The sequence below is a fragment of the Peromyscus californicus genome, unplaced genomic scaffold, assembly GCF_007827085.1.
Source record: "Peromyscus californicus insignis strain IS unplaced genomic scaffold, ASM782708v3 Scaffold_15__1_contigs__length_86483966, whole genome shotgun sequence".
NCBI lineage: Eukaryota > Metazoa > Chordata > Mammalia > Rodentia > Cricetidae > Peromyscus > Peromyscus californicus.
In genome coordinates, this window is record NW_026294447.1 from 74,277,585 (window position 1) to 74,296,300 (window position 18,716).

General features: G+C 48.0%; 1 protein-coding gene across 4 annotated transcripts in view; it reads right to left on the reverse strand.

Annotated features, from left to right (window-relative positions):
• Smoc1 (SPARC related modular calcium binding 1) overlaps nucleotides 1–18,716 on the reverse strand; it is a 164,258-nt gene that overhangs the window by 15,484 nt on the left and 130,058 nt on the right. For all 4 annotated transcript variants that reach the window (XM_052739426.1, XM_052739425.1, XM_052739423.1 and 1 more), the window contains exons 8-10: nucleotides 4,155–4,347; nucleotides 3,517–3,599; nucleotides 1,478–1,583 (exon numbers count right to left, since the gene is read on the reverse strand). In XM_052739426.1, the coding sequence (XP_052595386.1) occupies nucleotides 1,478–1,583; nucleotides 3,517–3,599; nucleotides 4,155–4,347 (382 nt within the window). The remainder of the gene's footprint in view (nucleotides 1–1,477; nucleotides 1,584–3,516; nucleotides 3,600–4,154; nucleotides 4,348–18,716) is intronic.

An 18,716-nucleotide genomic window follows, 5' to 3' on the forward strand; every position in this document is an offset into this window, starting at 1 on the left:
ATTTCACTTAGCATAATGTCCTCAATATGGCATAGTTGCCTTCTTGAAGCTGAAAAACTAGTCCATACATGCACACACCACATTTCTTTATTAACCCATCCTTTGGTGAAATTTAGATTATTACACATCTGGGTCAGGAGCGCTATAACTCTGATACAACTTAAATAGAATTCTCAAGCTGGCTGACTTTGTCCAGCTGAGGATGCAGACCCATTACAGCTGTGCTCATGGTCCAAGTCCTCATCCCAGCCAGTAGCCACTGCCACACTTGTCTCCTCTAAGGGGACTGGAGGCCTAGGCCATTCTTTGCAGCAGCTCTGCTTCCAGGGAGATGCTGGGGAGTGAGAGCCCCTTTGGTGAGCCACACAAGCCCAGAGCAGGCTGCACATCTTTGCCATGCCCTGGTACCCCTTCTGCTGCTTTAAGGCGTCCAATACCCCCACCCTCCCTTCCCTGACCCCTCCAGCCCCTGCTATGCCCCCCCTCTGGCTTTATAACTGCAAGTCTTACTTAGCATGTCTTGCAGACCCTTAGGACCAGGATCCTCCTCTTCCAGCTCATTATCCCTCCTTCATCTTCTCCTATTCTTCTTCCTCTTTCTCCATCCCCCAGCCCTATGGTACCAAACTACACCGACCATACGTTATGTATTTCTAATATGCCTATGGTCTAGTATACCCACTTGTCTTCCTTCTTTGAGGGGAGGGACATGTCTTCTATTCCTCGATACCTTGTCCTTGGTCAAGGACTTGACATATTGGATGTATTCAAAGGGTGATCAGATGGTGGATACATGCATGATGGATGTTCCAGCCACTGGCACAATGGGCCCAAATCAGTTGGCTCCAGATAGTCTGTCTACCAGAGAACATGTGTATTTCAGCTCTGGGACTACCCCAGCTACCATATTAATTCCTGAAACAAGTCCACTTTGTCTATGAGAAGATTAGATTCTACTGTCCACAGCTCTTTGCGATTGCCAGGAGGTCAAAGGGATACATGACCCCTGCCTTCTCTGGGAAGGAAAGAAATCACTAAATGTCTATGGTCCTCCCTGCTCTGCCTGGGTGTCCTGTTCTCATCAGATGCCTACCACCCTTCCTTCCATTTAGGGTTTTCACTCCTGGGGATGTATCGAAAACAGAATGCTTGCCTGGCACATGTGAGGCCCTGGATTCAATCCCCAGGACTCCAGAAAAGACTCTCACTTTTACATCCCCTCCTTTTGGGTTAAACATCTGTAAGTTTTCCAAGAGGGCTGCAAACCCTGTTACCAAAGCTAGAGGAAAGCAGATTAAAATTTTTAGAGACCGAGAAGCAGGAAAGTTTTCACCAACAAGTAGAACAAAGCTGTGGGCACGTGCTCGGGAGAAGGACAGACAGACGTCCGGCCCTTGGCCTCTCTCCCAGCTCCCCTTCATATCTGAAGAGTCCAGGACTACACCTTACTGCCCCTGAGTCTTGCTCACATTCTCACCTCCCACCTCCAGTGGGCGCTGCTGAGTTAATGGCCTGAACCATGTCTGTGGTGAGGGCATCCAGCAGGCTGGTAATAAATTCCATCTTCTTCCCTTCAGGACAGCCTAAAAGACAAGAGGAGACTTGAAGGCAGAATCCAGGTCACTTACCAAGGCAACAGCTTCCTCGACGATCCCCTCAGAGTCTTTGTCCAGCCAAAGACTGGGGGCGTGTTCACTGCTCAAATGATGGCTACAAAGCCTCCATCATTCCTCTGTGCATAATCCACAGGGAAGCACCAGACCAAAAGGACAATAACGCGCTCGGCTTCCTTCCATTCCATAAAGTTCTGATGAGTACCGATACAGGTACTGCGCAAATGCTAGGGAGACAACAGATGAGGTTCTTAGCCTCACAGACTTTGCAAAAATTTGCTGGGCCAATGTACTCAAGATAATAACCAGACAGGCACGGTTCGTATGAAAAACAGTGCTATGGGGGCAAGAACCAGGTGTCGAAGAGGCACAAGAGAGGGAGAGCATCCTCCTGGTGCAAGCTGATTTGGGTGGACCTATCAAAAATCTCCTCTTTTTGCCCATCCTTTCTCAGCCGAGATGATAGCTGAAGAGTCCTTCGTAAATTCCCACAAGTTCCTGTTCTTGTTTCACTATTTCGGCAAAAGCCCAAGCATGGGCAAGCCTTCTCACAGGAGCGCCTGTCCCAGATCCATGCCACCAAGAGGAGCATTGCTGAGGAAACACACCCCTACCACTGCAGAGATGGGAGTCCTCCTCACCTGAACCAAGTGGGCCCTCAGCGCAGCCGCAGCCCCGCCCCCTGCTGCAGCAGCTCGGCCCTTCTCTCTCCGAACCCCCAGGTGTCGAATTAAATATGACCTCTCAGAACAGTGTAGACTCTAGAGTAAGTTCTCCCACAGTGCCTCGCTCTTCTCTTGAGGGTACCTGGCCTGAATCTCTATGTGCATGCCTTCCTTTATCTTTATATGACTCATCTCCTCTACTCAGTGAACCTCATGTCCCTGAGCGCTAGATCGAACCATGTCCGGCATGAAGTCGAATAGCTATCCCCAACCTGTTGAGGGGTAGCTAGAAGAAGGGGCCCTGGCTTCCTTGCCTCCAGTTTCGTGACACGGTGATTTCTACTAACCTCACATGGAAAGTCCGGGACTTTTGGGACTCCCCGCTTTCAGTTCTCACTTTGGAGTCCTGATGGGCAATAGGAAGATGGCACCAGTTCTCATCAGTACAGACCGAATCTTGTACTGAGGAAAGACTGCTAGTGAGCATGAACTTGGATGGCTCCCACCTCCGCAGGGGTGCGGGGGGTGTTTCCCCAGCCATGCTCCTCTATGTGGGCGTAGGTCTAAGGCAGGGTCACCTGTGAGAAGGTGTCCCTGTGCTTGGGCTTTTTCTAGAATAGTGCACAGAAAAGAGGGGCTTGCAAGGATTTACAGGAGAGCGTCTGTAATTCTATATACCCTGTATTTAGAATTCTTATTGCAACTCAGAGTTTGCTATAAATAAGGGAAAATCCAGCCTAGTGACAATTTGGGGGTCCTGGGCTCTTGCTAGTATATCTCATGTCACCCTTAGTGGCCATCCTGTGTCACCAAGGATCATCATATAAGCATTCCACAGAACAGGAGGCAGACACCACCCAGACCCCTCAGGGATGCCACTCCTTGTAAGCTACCTTAGTTTTACAGACCCCAAAATTTTGTCCCCGCTTCACCGAGATGGAGATTGACCATGCAGTTCTTGAGACAGTTTTAAGGCCATGACTACGTTCTTAAGATGAGGAGGAAAGAGCGTGGGAGGGAAACAATGTTCTCAAGGGCACAGGACTAATTTGGGATGCAGATTCTATGGCTTCTGGGTCTGTGCTCCTGTGATGGACCTTCCCAGCATGCCTTGCTCCACACTGCCAAACGGGCCAATGAGGAAACAGACGTAGAGGAGAGAGTGGCCTCTGCATGGTGAGGGGATGAGAAGCCCAAGGAAGTGGAAGTGTTAGCACCATCAGGGCAGTGTCTCCTACCTGGCAACTCCCTGTCCTTGAAAGGGTCATCGGCCTCCGCGCTCCTGGCTCTGGCGTCACTCTCACAACTTGGCATCACATAGCTGGGAAGAGAGACAGAGAAACGAAGTGGGGGGGTCGGCAACCGAGTCGTCTTCGGCCACCACTGCCCGGGAACGATCTGTGTAACCGCTAAGCCAAGAGAGAGAGCCCTCAGGGAGGAAAACAGTCCCTGAACTGTCCAGCAGCTACAAGACAATCCAGCGTAAATGCTCCCATTGAGACATGTTCAGGCATGTCATATTAGCCATGCAAGCGTGATAACAATGCCAGCTCCAATCTGCACATGGGATCCTTTTTTTTTTTTTCTTTTTTTGATATATAGGACTTCATTTGTAACCTGGGAGGCACAATAAGCTTTTCATCAGGGAACTGAGGCTGAGAGAGATTAAGTAGTTTTCCAAGGTCCACAGCTGGAAAGGAACAGATCAGTGATCAGAACTCAGGTCCCCAGGCACTTCTACCAGACCCTCATCTGCTTTGGAATGGAGACCTCAGTCTCCCATGACCTGCCTCTAAGAGAAGGAGGGCGGTGATAACAATAACAGCAGCATAACCAGAAGCTGGTCCCTGTGGGATGCTCCGAGAAGAGGGCTTACCGTGTGGAAGTCCCAGGCAACGGGCGCCCTGTGTCCACTAGGACACACCAGCAGTAGCCTGTGGACTGGTGACATTGCACCGGTTTATAAAGCCCACCGGGGGCGCACTCGGGGATCACAATGCCCTCACGGGGATTCTGTCGGGCCTCTTCCAGGGCGCTCTGCCTCTCCTGGTCACAAGAGTGGACTTTCTCTGTAAGAAAAGATGCAGCTCCTGGTGACGATTATGCCTCCTTCTGTCCAGAATCCGTAATAAATAGCCAGGACCAGGCCTGCCCCAAGGAACTGACGAATCATCCCAGACAACCATGTCTTCTTGCACGCTGCCAAGGTGAAAGCCCCAGAGGGCCAGAGCCTCCCCTGTGGCCAGCTGCACAGCCAGGGGCTCGTCAGCACTTTCACCAAAGAGGCTCTCGTGTAGCAACAAGCCAGCCAGGACTTCAGGGCTACTTCTCCAAGCAGCAGTTTACTCCGCAGCTGGAATGGTCCTCCATTTTCAGAGTCATCCCTGCCCAGATACACTGGGTGCGGGCTTCAGAAGAGGCAGTAGCCACACGGCCCTGCAAGTGGATGCTGGGATGCCTGTGCGGGGGACATCGCCTAGTCTAGGCATAGCGGGACAGAGCCACAGACCACCACCCTTGTGCAGGGTGACGCTCCACACCCAAATGAAAGGGCAACAAGAGCCAGCCCTGGCTCCTTTCACCCTCCAACACAGGCAGACAAAGAACGAAAGCTAGTGGGCAGATTCTCCCACCAGACAAGAGCAGAAACAGCGGAGGCAGAAGAGTGTCTGAAGTTGGTAGCTTCAGGCACATGTGAACATGTCCAAACAGCCAAACCAAGTCTCTCCAGAGCCAGGTCCAGACAGAGACAGTACCTGGGGCCCTATGCCAGGTGCGGCCAACTCACCGAAGCCTCACTCCTGTAGGACCCTTCCCTGGGAAACCCTGCCCACAAACCATCCTGCCTTCTCTCTTCCGGATTTTTTCCTTTCTTTGTTTGACTGGGGGCTTTATTTTGGGGGTGTTATTGCTTGATTTGAAATTTTTGTTTGTTTTAATTTTTTGTTTATTTAGAATTTAGAATGTAAATTTGTATTTATTTAGAAAACAAAGCATTGAGTCTGTTTCCTTATCACAAATAACATTTCAAAAAAAAGAAAACCTGTACAAACCATATGGCCCCCCCAAAGAGGAACCCCCTCCAACCTCCCTTAGATCTTGTCAGGCAAACACCAACACAACTTCAAGGGGATTACATCAGAGGCTTGGGACAGCTCCCCAGCTCCAATTTGGTAGCCTCGTTTTCCTACCTCATATTTCATGCCATGAAAGAGCTGATCAGGAAACAAAGGAAAACAGCTTTTACGGGCACCACGTTCGTGTAACGACCTCTGACAGGGGCTTTAAATCAAGACTCTCTAAGGCCAGCCTCGCCAGCCATAAATCAGAACCACGGCAAGATGCGAAGGGGAAGGGGAGGAACACCGCCCCCCTTCCAGGGCAGCGGGCTTGATGAACCTAACCTCACACCAGCGGGGCCTGAAACCTGGGGAAGTCGGGGCAGGAGCTGGGCAGGAAGAAGATCGGGCCCGTGGTTTGGGTCCCATGGAGGGACTTCTGGACATTCTTGAAGGTTTACTTTAAGTCAGCTTCTGTGACCACCTATGGGGAATTAAATCATGAAGAAAGGGAAGCTCCCAAATCTAGAAAAATAGAGATTAGCATGGAATTAAAGAGAAGACTAAATATAGGATTCATCACTTTAACGTCCACTCTGAAAGTCTGGGTGCCCTGTCAGGGAAACGGGAACGACAGAATAGCTGGCCGAGGCGGTGGTTCCGTAGGTAAAATGCCTGCCACACAAGCATGAGGCCTCCAGTTCGAATCCTCATCACCCATATACAAAGCCTGGCACGGGCTCCACGATTCTGTAACCCCACCAATCGGTGGGACAGGAACAGATACAGGGGGCTCCCTGGAGCTCATTGGCCAGCCACCCGACATGAGCTCCATGTTCGGTGAGAGACATTGTCTCAAAAAAAGAAAAAAGAGACGTAATCCAGAAAGACATCTGACTTCAGCCTCTTGCCTTCACAGTGATGTATACACATGTGTACCTCACCCCCACTCCCACATGAACATGGAGAGAGAGAGAGAGAGAGAGAGAGAGAGAAAGAGAGAGAGAGAGAGAAAGAGAGAGAACCAACCATTTGTGAAAAGTATGCAATGTGTCTTCCAGAAAGGAAAAAAAAATCTCTTAAAATGACTTTTTAGAGCTACTGATTCCAGCAAATATTCCTTGAATGAAGTGCACCAGGCAACAGAAGAAGGCTTTGCCTGTCTAGCCTCTTGGCCCGCCTATTCTGGGCACTATTATGACCCCAGCTTTGTAAACACAGAAGGAAACAAACTCCAGAGAACGTGAGTTTTTCTCAAGCTCACTCTAAGAAGGAAGACTTGAACTTGGCTTGAGGACCACGGACAATCCAGCCCACCTTGCTAGCATCTAGCCACCTGCTCTTGAGTGAGAACACACTTGTTTTTACCTGGGTTCCTCCAGATCAGACACCTGACAGCCTCTCCAAGAGCTCCACTCAAGAGCAAATGTGTTCACACACATCTCCCTCTAAATGAGCACACCCTCTCAGCCTAGGCACACGAAGCTTGGCCCTCAGGATTTCTGTCTCTTTGTCTCGGAACTAGAAAACCGAAAACCAAATTTGTAGCTCACCCACCATTATAGATCTATACAGTGAATGAAAGACAAACATTTACGTGCTTAGGAAGTGTGAGGTGAGGGACATCTATTTGTATCAACTCAATTCGCACTATTTCCAGTCTTCGAAGACAGGTATTAACATCAGGGACACAGACTGACTAAAAGATTTGATCAAGATCATGAATTAGAGGGCTGGGGCTCAGTCGGTGCAGAGCTTGTCTGGCATGCCAGAAGCCCTGGGTTTGAGCCCTAGCTCTGCAGAAACTGGGCCTGGAGTCCCATCACTCAAGAGACAAAGGCAGGAAGATCAGAACACAAGCCCAGGATACACAAAGCCCTGTCTAAAATAATAATAATCATAATCATAGCCAGCAGGAGGCAGAGGTGGAATTCCAGCTCAGCCCAGCTGTGTTCTTTACCTCTCTACAATGACATATTCCATTGCTACAGGGTAACCCGAGTTTTATTCCCTTCTATACTTTTCTTTTACCTAACAGTCCATGATCACCAAATAGTCTCCAATGGTTGTGTCTCGGCCTTGTGTTGGCCAGCCCCCATGGACTCGGTCTGACTGGTTTTAACCCACAGAAGAACAGTGTGATGATGCTGGAGAAGCAGCCCAGGCCTTCGGAGGTCTTGCGGCTTCTGCCTTCACTGTCAATGAGCCCTAAGATCACCACATAAGGGAGCTACTCAGGCCCGCTAGCAACACGACTGAGGTCAGTTTGGATGTTCCCACCCCACTGATCCTCCACTTGGATGAGCAGAGGAGCCAATTCATGTAAAACTAGTGAGACAGTCACTCTGTCACCTGACAGATACACTGGCAAGAATAAATGATTTTTCGGATACACAAGTAGGTTTGGGCTAGTGTGTTATTTAACAACGGGTACCAAATATCTAGTTAGACCTGCTTAATTCTTTGTCACTTTACACTACGGGGATTCTTGTAGCCTCTGTAAGCCCTTCAATCAGCACCCTGGAAGTCACACAAACACTAATTAGAAGTCCTGAGGAGTAGACTCACTACATATCTGAGAACTAGTCCATCCTCAGAGCCACTCTCCCTGCTTCTCAGTCACCTCCCAAATGAGTCTTACCACCCATCTCTACAGTTTTCTCAGAGGTTGGTTTACAGAATGCAAGCCGAGATTGACTTCCAGGGTCTCTTCGGCCACAGTAATTCACAGAGCCAGGAGCTCTGCTAACGCAGAGGCACACCACTCTAAAACACTTCATCTCTCCTTAGGAAAACTTGGGAAACAGAGAGAAGGTGGGAAGGTGTGGCCCAGTAACTATGAGAATGGGCCAGGGCTACTTGTATATGCCTGGAAGACAGAACCCACACCAGAGAAGAGAGAGCACAGGGATGGTACCAACACACACTTGTACACGTCCACATATGATCTCCCAAACCTGCCCCTGATGGTGCTGAGCAGTGAGAGCCCAGTCACTCTCTACCCAGCAATGAAACCTCACTCAAAGAAGAAACACAACAGGAAAGTGCTGTAGAATGTTGTTTTAAGGCGTGTTACTTTTGTTTATGCTGCATTTGTTTAACTCTGTGAAGCTGTGTTACTTTGCCTGTCTAAAACACCTGATGGTCTAATAAAGAGCTGAACGGCCAATAGCGAGGCAGGAGAGAGAACTAGGCGGGGCTGGCATGCTGAGAGGGTAAATAGAAGAACTCTGAGAGGATTTAAAAAAGAGAGCAGCCAGAGGAGGAGGACTCCAGGGGTCAGCCTCCCGGCTCCAGAGCCAGCCACAGAGAAAGAGAAAGATTTACAAAAATAAGAGAACGGGAAAAGCCCAGAGGCAAAAGGTAGACGGGATAATTTAAGTTAAGGAAAGCTGGCAAGAAACTAAGCTAAGCTAAGGCCAGGCAGTCATAAGTAACAATAAGCCTCCCTGTGATTTACTGGGGAACTGGGTGGCGTGCCCCTCAAAAAGAGTAAAATACCAAAAACAACAGAAAAGCATCTCATGCTAGCAATGTACAAAGTCCTGGCCTTGCCACCAGAAGACACACAGTGTGTCTTTCCCCAGTCACATGTGGTAGGGAAGAGAGTGGGACCAGAGAACAGCAGTGAGCCAAGCTGGAGACAAAGCTGGAAAGGCCAGGATAAACCAGATGAACATAAACCCGTCTGCGGGCCCAGGGCCCAGGTCCTTATGTGTCAGCCAAGATGGGATCAGAATAGAGGACATCTCTGTCTGGCTCAGGTCTCTGTGTCTCTTGATTACCCATGGTAATTAGGAGCAGAGGAGAGCGTGGATAACCTAAAATCTCAGCTAATCCCCAATGTTCACTGGAGCCCAGGGTTTATCCTCTCTTCCAGGACTCTTCTCCTTCTTCGTCTTTTCTTTATTTTCATATATTTTTAAAAGCAAAAACGGACAACCAACATTACAGGATTTGGGTTGGTCTTCCTTTCGGGTTATTGACTTCCAGAGAAGGAAGATCTGAGAGAAGGGACAGAGGAAGAAGCTGAGGCTCCTGGGTAACCAACATCTAAGCACCTTTGAAAGCCAAGTCATCAGCGACCAATGGGCTGACTTTACCGTGAGCTCTGTGGTGAGAGAAAAAAGGGATTTCATGGTGGGGAGAGCAGATGGAGAGGAGGCAGAGGGGGTTGTCAAAGAAGGACTGTATCACTCAGGGTTACACACACACACACACACACACACACACACACACACACAAAATGAGAGGGAGATTTTAAGCACTGGCTCATGAATTAGGGGGAGGGCAAATCTAAAATACGTATGTATGCAAGCCAGTCGGGTAGAAATGCAGGCCAGCGAGATGAGGCAGTCTTGAGTCCCGGATCAATAGGTCATGCCCACAGCTCTAAGACACAAAAGCAGGGTTTCCACGTGACAGTCTCCTGGCAAAATTCTTCTTCTTGAGGAAACCCCAACCTCTTCACTTAAATCTTGGGACTGATTGCATGAGGCTGGCCCGCATTATGTAGAATAATCTGCTCTAACCAGAAAAGCAACTGTTAATGTTCATGTCACGATAGCTAAACAGTGTTCGGCCAATCGACGGGGTCAGGTTGCCCAGCCAAATGGACGTAGCGAAGGGAGCATCATAAGGACTTCAGGAAAGATGTCTTAGGTACAGAAGAACTGAGGAGTTGTGAGCCAGGTGTGGTGGCACACATCTGTAATCCCACCACAGGGCAGCTATGGAGGGAGCCGGGGAGCTAAGACAGAAAGATGGAGTTTGAAGCTAGGCGAGGCTACATAATGAGATCCTATCTCAATCAAAATCTGTAGGCTGGAAGGGTGCCCCAGCCAAGGATTCGGTCTCTCCAGATAAAGAGGGTGGTTCTCTAAAGGGGCCACTTTGACCATCCTGACAGAATTGCTTCTGTCCCTTGCACTAGGCAACGAAAGGCAGCAGGATACTAGCAAGGCTTGGGTCAGTGCCCTTGAGAGGAGGACCCAGTGCCAGATTCTGGGAGACAAAAAAATTCTAGGACTCAGGGGGAGGTTACAAAGAAGTGCTGGGGATTTAGGTGAGCCCAGGCTATGAAATGGTTATTTATATGTACCTTAGTCTGATACTACATTAGGCCTTAAAAGGCCAGAAAAATTCTGAGAATTATGTGATCAGTCAGGAAGAACTGACCATGATGTGTCAGCCTATCCTCATTCAAGGTCTTTCTCTGTCCCTGAAGCTATCTCTGAGGGCTCTTCCCTGGAGGGAGGCTGAGGCACAGCACTGCTCCTACTGAGTTTCTGTGCCCCTTACCCTTTGTACTCTGACCCCACCAACTGTAAGTGCTAAAGGAGCCAGGATTCCATCATATCTTTCCTGCCCACCACTTCACCACCCCATCTCTGGTTTGCTCCTCACTCAGGGAACCATGGGCTCTCACAGAGGAAGACTCCATGAAGGATATTCGGTCTGAAGACTTTGTTCCAGCTAATGCTCTAGAGATGGGGCCCACCCACAGCAGTACAAATGCCAGTCCCGTTGGTTATGAGGACTGCAAGGGCTGGAACGAGAATCTCTGACCCCAACTCATCCTGGGAAATGTTACACTCAACCCTCAGACCCTCAAGACTGCATTTCTTACGGGGATAACATCAATAACGGGCGATTCAGCCTGAGAAAATGAGAGGCGCTTGCTTATATTTCATTGCAAAAGGAATCATTTTGCTGGGCCAAGAATATTAAGGAAAACACTGGCCTTGTGTCGGCAACAATGACCCTGAAACCTCTTCAAATACCTCCCGCCCATCTCTCCTTTTATCAAAAATGAATAAAATGCTGAACGATAACCCACAATAACAAACCGTACATTTAAAACAATCTTTCTAAGTAACGACGTGAAATTCCAGGGGCGTAAGGAATGGTGTGGCTCCCACCGCAGGTTTCTCCAGATCTGAGAATACGTGGGTGTCTGGTACTGGGATCGCCAGAGGACTGCCCAGTGGCTGAGGATTTGGTGGAGAGGGGGATTGTGGGAGAAGGACAGAAAGGTAAGCCTGGGTTTTCAGGAGCCAACTTTACTGTTGGAAGGGCTGGTGCAGGGACTGGAGGTGTGGGGCTGAGGGGAGGGCCCTGCTGGAGTCATAATCTTTAGGAATGATTTATGGGACATCACTGAGCCACTCTTTCTGTTTATTCAGCCACGTGGGGTCTTGGCACCTATGGTTTCAAGCCAATTATGTGAATAGGTTATTTTCTTACTGTGGACTTTGCAATTTTTTCGCAGGAGGGGCTAAGTGCCCCTCAGAGGATCATTTTTCCAAGCACCATTTGCTGAGCTGGCCCTGCCCTCTCACCATGGGTTTTCCATCACCTCTGTCAGTGAGGGCCACTTGGTCACAGCCAGTTCTCAACCCAATATATTCGTGTGACTTGGAGCCATCTGGGTGGTTTTGAGAATCCCACAGAGAAGGAGATTCCACACAGTCACTGCTCCCGGGACTGACCATCGGCTAAGGAATAGAAAGGCTCAGAGGAGAGGGCCTGCTGGGCAAGGGAAAAGCAAAACATCACCTCCTAACAGAATAAAATCAGCCTCTGGTGTTCAATTCAGTATGGATAGAGTTGGGGAATCAGAAACAGAATTCGCACAAACTTAACAAAGTCATCTCTTCCATTGCAGTAGATTTCCTCATCCCTATCTTTAAAAAAAAAATCCCCTTTTCTGCATAATCTGCCACAAGAGGAAGTGAAAAAAAAAATAACATCATCCCTCATTCATACTTGGGAGGGACTTTGGAGAATGCTCTGGTGGAGGAGCCCGGACAGGCCAACTAGTTAAGAAAGGGACCCCTTCAGCTCTACCCCAGAGGGAGAAGTTGGGATGCTGTACGATCTCAACTGGGTGGCTGTTTCCCAAAGCCAGAAGGAACTCGGGGCATTCAGACGGAATGCTCCAGGAGCCGAAGACAGGGTTAAGGAGACCCAGGCTTCCACGGTCCTGTGGCTGAAGCAACAGTATGTGTCCATCACTCCAACTCCCATGCACTTCCCCCAAGGGACTGGCACAGTGGAGGATTTCATAGACGTCAGCAGCGGGCAGAATAGAGGCAGTATGGCTTGGTAGTTAGGAACATAGGCTTTTGGGTTCTCCCACGTAGCTCTTGACCTTGGGCGGTCTCACAGTCCCAGGTCCCTTACCTGTAAAAGGAGAGTAGCCCCTACACGTGCCCCACAAGGTGTTTATGAAGATATATATATGAGACCTAAGTTGCAGCCCAGTGGTACGGTGCTCATGTAGCATGTTTAAGGCCTTGATTTGGATATCTAACACCACAGAATAAATGTACCACATTTAACCTGGTACTACAGGAAGGTGAAAGTGGTAGCCGCTGTTATAATTAACTGCTCTAAGGTGGCAGGCAGTATCTTCAGTTACGTGTGGAGTATACCTAATGCCTATGTTCAACTCGGCTCCTCAATTGGCCTATAATGGCTGACCAAGGTCCATACAATGAAGGAGTACGCAGTCTACAGAGGAAATGTGTATGTCTCTGTTTAGCTCTATTTAGATATCTCCACGAGTCTGTCTGCTTTTTATAATAACAGCATCACTGACAAAACATGCATCTCTGCTAGAGTGGAGCACATCACTGCCCCTGCCGTGGGTACACTACACCCCAGTGACCAGGCCTTTGCTTTAAATGCTCACTGTGCTGTTCTCCCCGCCTCTCGAGACCCTCTCAAGTGCATCACAGCTGCCGAAGGGTCTAGAGCCCTGCACGAGCCCTTGGCTAGCTGGACTCTTGTTTTCTCGTTGCAAAGTCGGGGGTGGTCCTGGAGGCTTCCCAGGTGCTTCTCCCTCTAATAGCCCACACACTTACGGTCAGACAGGAGCAGGCACACCTTCCTATGGCTTGGGGGCTAATGCAGATTTAGCTGCCCGAGTCACTGGAAGCTAATCACACGGAAGGGCTGAGTCAAGGGCAAGCCTGCTTGGAACCTTCAGTCTTTCTCCTGTACCTCATACTTCTTGAGATACTGTTATGTGGCCCATAAGCCACCGCCAGCTTGCTGTGCTTCAGGCAGAACTAACATCCCACATCCCCAGTGCTGGCAGGGAGCAGCACTCTCCCAGGGGTAAACATGCTCTTAGGGTGAATCGTCATGGGTGAGGGGAAATAAGGAAACAGTACAACCAGCCTGTGTAAATAGATTCTCTGGAAAACCTAAAATGGCCATGCATGGCTCGCCATGGTCTGAAGTGGTAAACACCCACTTCCCACACAGACAGATACTGAGCTCCTGGGGAGGTGGGGATAGAAATTCCACAGAGTATATTTCTTCCAGGATGGAGTGCCCCGATTTAGCACACAACCATCTTTCTTCTCAACTTCCCCGCAAAGCACCACTGACTCACACCACCCATCTCTATTGACTCATGCCACAAAGCCAAGAGAGATACCCTTTCCTCCGAAAGGACTAAGAAAGACTTCACAGCCGTTCTTCAGTGACAAGGACCAAGAAATAGTAGCCCATCCCTTCCCTTTTTTTCTTGGTAATTTCACTGACCCTGACCTGCAGGCTCTATACCAGAAGGACCAAATTATAGAAAATTCAAGTTCAAGCAAGAGAGGAAGAAAGGGTTACAGACAAGGGGGGATGAAAGAGAGGGGGTTTTATTTGTAAAAATTAAGTGTTCCTTATTCCTTCCTCCTCCCAAAATACTAACATTGTATATGTGTGCTGATAAACTTCACAGCCTGATTACTTGCAATGTCATTTACAAACCCATAATAAAGGCTCCCAGACTAAAGCTAAAGTCATCACTGACTTTCAGAAACTTGGAATGAACCAATGACACTACCGAGGCAGGCTCTTTGATTACAGCTTACTACCAACTGAGGACAAAAGGAAAATACTGGGACATGGTTTTGCTATGGAACATCAGAGTGCATACGAATTCACTTCTAGAAACAAAACTTTCGCTGGTAGAGGGAGTCCCAGAGACTGAATCCTGTGGCTAGACACCTCCCACCCCAACATTACAAGAAGCAGACAGTGGGGTAATGGGGTAACAGAGTTATGTGATCAAGAAAGTCAGTGTTAAAGCAAAGGTCGAACTGGACTGTAGACCTGGCTCTCAAGCCTCCAATAATAATCATCTTTCCTCTCAACATAGGAAGGGCAAAGCCTTTGCTGCCAGGGTAAGCCCTGGGAAAGGCCATCTGGTCCCATCCTCATTTCAATCCTACTGGCCAGGATTGACCAAAGTATCTTCATGATCCCAAAGGGCAGACAGCCTAGAAGGCCAGTAACAGGATGTGTTTTCATATAGATATTTTAAATGCACACAAGTCCAGGCCCGTCCCAGTTGCTAACGCTGGTAGATTACTCATTCTTCCTCCCAATCACGTCATGTGTGAGATTCCAGGTGGCTGTGGGATATTTGCTTACAACGGCTACCACTGGTTTCCTTGCAAGCTGTTTATTTTTCCAGCCTCAGGTCATTACATCAGCCCACGGTTTCCAGTTGGGCAAAGAGGATAGACTTGTGGGGGTGGGGATCCAACCAGGAGGTGCCATTGCCTCTGTGACCCCAAACCCCAGTCACAGAAGCTCTCGCAGCAGAAACTTCCTGGGTGGGAAAGCAATCTCAACTGTAGCCAGTGGCCCAGAAGCTGGCCTACAAGAAAAACGTGCCCAAATGAGTAAGGGCAAGAATACTGTCAACCGGCCTACCTGTGACATGTGTACAAACACAGATGTTCTCGTGCAAGAAGAAATGGGAATCTTGTTTTACTGCAAAATGTTGAAAAGATGTGTTTCCACTTGGGGTTCCTAATGGTAGCTCTGTCTCCAGGGAACAGAGTGACCATGAGATGCTTCATCCACAGATACACACATGCAGGTCATGGAAGCAAGGGAGGAAAGACTTTAAGACATAACTCATGGGGCCAGGTTCTGGGTCCTTCTTGCAGCCCCTGATCGCATCATGAGTTTTGTAGGAGAGATAAGAAGAAAGGAAATGAAAAGACACTAGCCTAGGCTTCCAGGGCAAAAGGAAACATGTCGCGGCCCTGGAGTGTTGCCATAGCACACAAAGAGCATGGTGGCCACATCCATGACCCCAGTTCCTGAGGGACAGCACTTTCTCAGAAGAGGAAGCACAGTATTTTGCCATATAGAAACAAAAAGACAGAAATCATAAAAAGACAAAAAAGATGTATAAAGTATCTTCATACAGTCAGCTTAGAACCAGGGAGTGAAAATGGTCAAATAAGGCTAATTCTTGTCGTTTATCTTATCTCTTTACCTTCTTCTATAAAGAGATGGCTTGAACATATTTTAAATGCCAAGTATTTTAAGGAATGTCATGATTCCTAACTCTGGATTTAAAAAAAAAAAAAAAAACACTCAGCAAGAGTTCACATTTCCTTGAAAAGGCAGCAGAGGCCTGGCCAGCACTCATCTAGGACACACTGCTCCCAAGGTCTGGGGTGTTAGCTGGCTAGAAGCATCCTCTTCCCAGATACAGAAAGAATTTCTGGAGCCACGGATGCTTGTGAAGGGAGGTATGAGGGAGGAAGTCATGGAAGAGAGAACCAGAAAGGCGAATCTGGATATGCCGAACTTGCCAAGGACTCAAAAGGCCACAGCAGCCATATGAGCACATGGCAAAGCTTTCCAGAAAGAGCCAGACCCTCCAGGAGGGGAGAAGCCTGGATACGTCTGCAGGCGTGTGTGTCATGTTATTGCACAACTTCAGGCACCCAGTGGAACCTTTCCAACGTCAACAGTCCCCAGGCCAGAAAACAAACCTGGCGTCACAGGGTCTGAGTGTGAAAAAAGGATGTTTAGGGTGTAAAAGAAACTGCAATTGCCTTTTTTTTTCCCCCTCTGGGAGAAGGCTGAGAAGATGAGCTCTCACCCGGGCATACTTCACAGAGTCTGACTCCAACCTCCCTGTGTATGTGGCTGAAGTTCATCTGAACCCAGAATCTTCCATCAAAACTCTAGTAAAAAAATGAACTCAGGTGCTTAACTCTGAGGTTCCAGTCCTCACGAAGAGCAAATGGACCAGATACAAGTTCTCATCTAAGGATGTCTGATTGGTCGTTAACTAGATGTACCAACATGTAAGGATGGGTAGCATAGTGCAAAAAGGCACTCCACTGAAGCAGCTTTGCTTTATTTTGTTTTTAAGTTATTTATGGTAAACCTACGTGTCAAGAATTACAAGTCTAAAACCGAAGCCTCACAAAACCCTAAAGGGCAATAACTTCGTTTTACATGCAAGGAAAGCAAGACTCGGCGAAGTTGATTGGCTTTCCAAGGCAAGAAAAGGCAGCCTGGGAAACCAGGTCTACATGTCCATCTGATTCCAAAGCCCATGCTTCGACCAGTATGTGGCTTGTGTATAAAAGATTCTCTACCCCACTGCCTGAAAATCCAGACATCCTGAAGCTTCCTTGGTGACTAGTTGTGATAGCATGCACCAGAACCGAATGGTAAAAGCTTGAGAACAGTCCGTGTGAGATGATGAGTCTTGTAAGGGGCCCCAGGAGTTCCTGTGACAGTACAGGCTGACCTGGAACATCATGAAACTTCTCAGGAGTCACAACTGCTGCTTCTGCTAGGTAGGGGCCAAAAACTTTGAGTGCATACACCTCCCACTCAAATGCCATATTCAACTGTGTATACCAGGGGCCAGAAAAATTTCTCTGTGGAAGATCATAAAGTAAGTATCTTAAGCTTTCCAGGCCATACAGACTCTGTGACAGCTATTTGAGCCTATTCTCGGGGGTGAAAATGGTCAAAAACAACACTGTAGCTGTGTCCCAATAAAACTTTATCTGCAAAAACAGTCAGGTGGCCACTTGTTATCTGCTAAACACTCTTGCAGAACCATGTCTTTTATACCTGATTCCATCAATAAGATTGACAGGTATCAGTCAGTATGGCCAGATGATAATGACAGAGAATATTCTAGTCTGTTAAGTGATTACTAAAACCAAAGCCTAGTAATTTTCCTTGATGTGTTTCCTCTAAAGAACAATTAGCTCGCCTGCAACTAGCCTGTCCTGCATACTAACCTTATAGAGTCAACAACTATGGAAAATAAAGGTGGCTGGGTCACCTCAACAAGAGGAAGATAGTTGTACTTGCCTAGAAGCAATTTCTCAACATGGCCCTACGATCATACAATAGAAAACTACATAAACCCGTAGGGGTGGTAATCAGAACTTACACCATTACTTTATTACACTCAGAGAACACACTGCAGAAAGATACGTGTCACTAGCTTCCTCCAGTCTAGCCACAAGAAGCACTGTCATTGGTTAAGTATGGTGGCACACATCTGTACTCTTAGCCCTCAGGAAGTTGAGGCAAGAAGACTCTGAGTTCCAGGTTTGCCCTGGCTATATATCAAGGCACTATCCCAAAAAATCAAGAGCTAAAGATATCTATCAGTGGTAGAATGTCTGCACAGGGTCATAGCATGCACAGGGTCATAGCATGCACAGAGTCATAGCCTGCATAGCACTCCCCCCAAAAAAACCCTCATATTATTGTTATCAGCAGTGTTGATAGTAATAACTACACGCACCTAAGAACTCACCGTCTGGCCAGGCATCAGTCAAGAAGCACACAGACATTAACTTTGTGAGCCTTTTGAGGGACAAACCAAGAGCCCGCCCTATAGGTGAAAACTGAGGCCAGGGAATTTATTTGCCTCGAGTCACTCACTGTGTGTAATACCTAGATGTTGCTGATTCCAAAGCCTGTGCTTTAACTGCTGTACTATTCTATCATACTCTAGCCCAAGGAAATTCACATGGCCTCTTTTATGTCACCATCCCATCCTTCCATCTTATATCAAATAGTAAGCCAGTCACACAGAGAAACACTGACCAGCCCGAGCCATACAGAAAGCCCACCATTCACCTCTTGGTCTCATTCCCTGAACGCCAGCCTCCATACTGCCACCTATAGTACAGAGCTGGCACACTCTGTAAAACAGAGAAGCCAATGACAGCACACCCACTCACAGATCAATGGTCACATAAAACCCTGCCTGCCCACTCAAAGGCAGGAATCCTTTGCCCACAGTCCTTGCCACCCATAAAGGAAGGATATGGCTAAATTAAACTCAGCTAACAACATAAATTATGCCAAGTGATAGTTCTCAAAATGATGTCTTAAGTGCAAGAATGATCCTCCCCGACAATAATGCAGCTCTGGTTCGGTGTGATGTTTTCCGTTGGTGAATATTTAGTCTCTACTGATGGCCAGTCAACTTGGTTGGGTTCCATCTTGGTTGGTGGCAAATAATGTTCAAGTAAATCCTATGAATGTGATCATGCCTCAGAATTCATCACCTTTCTACCCAG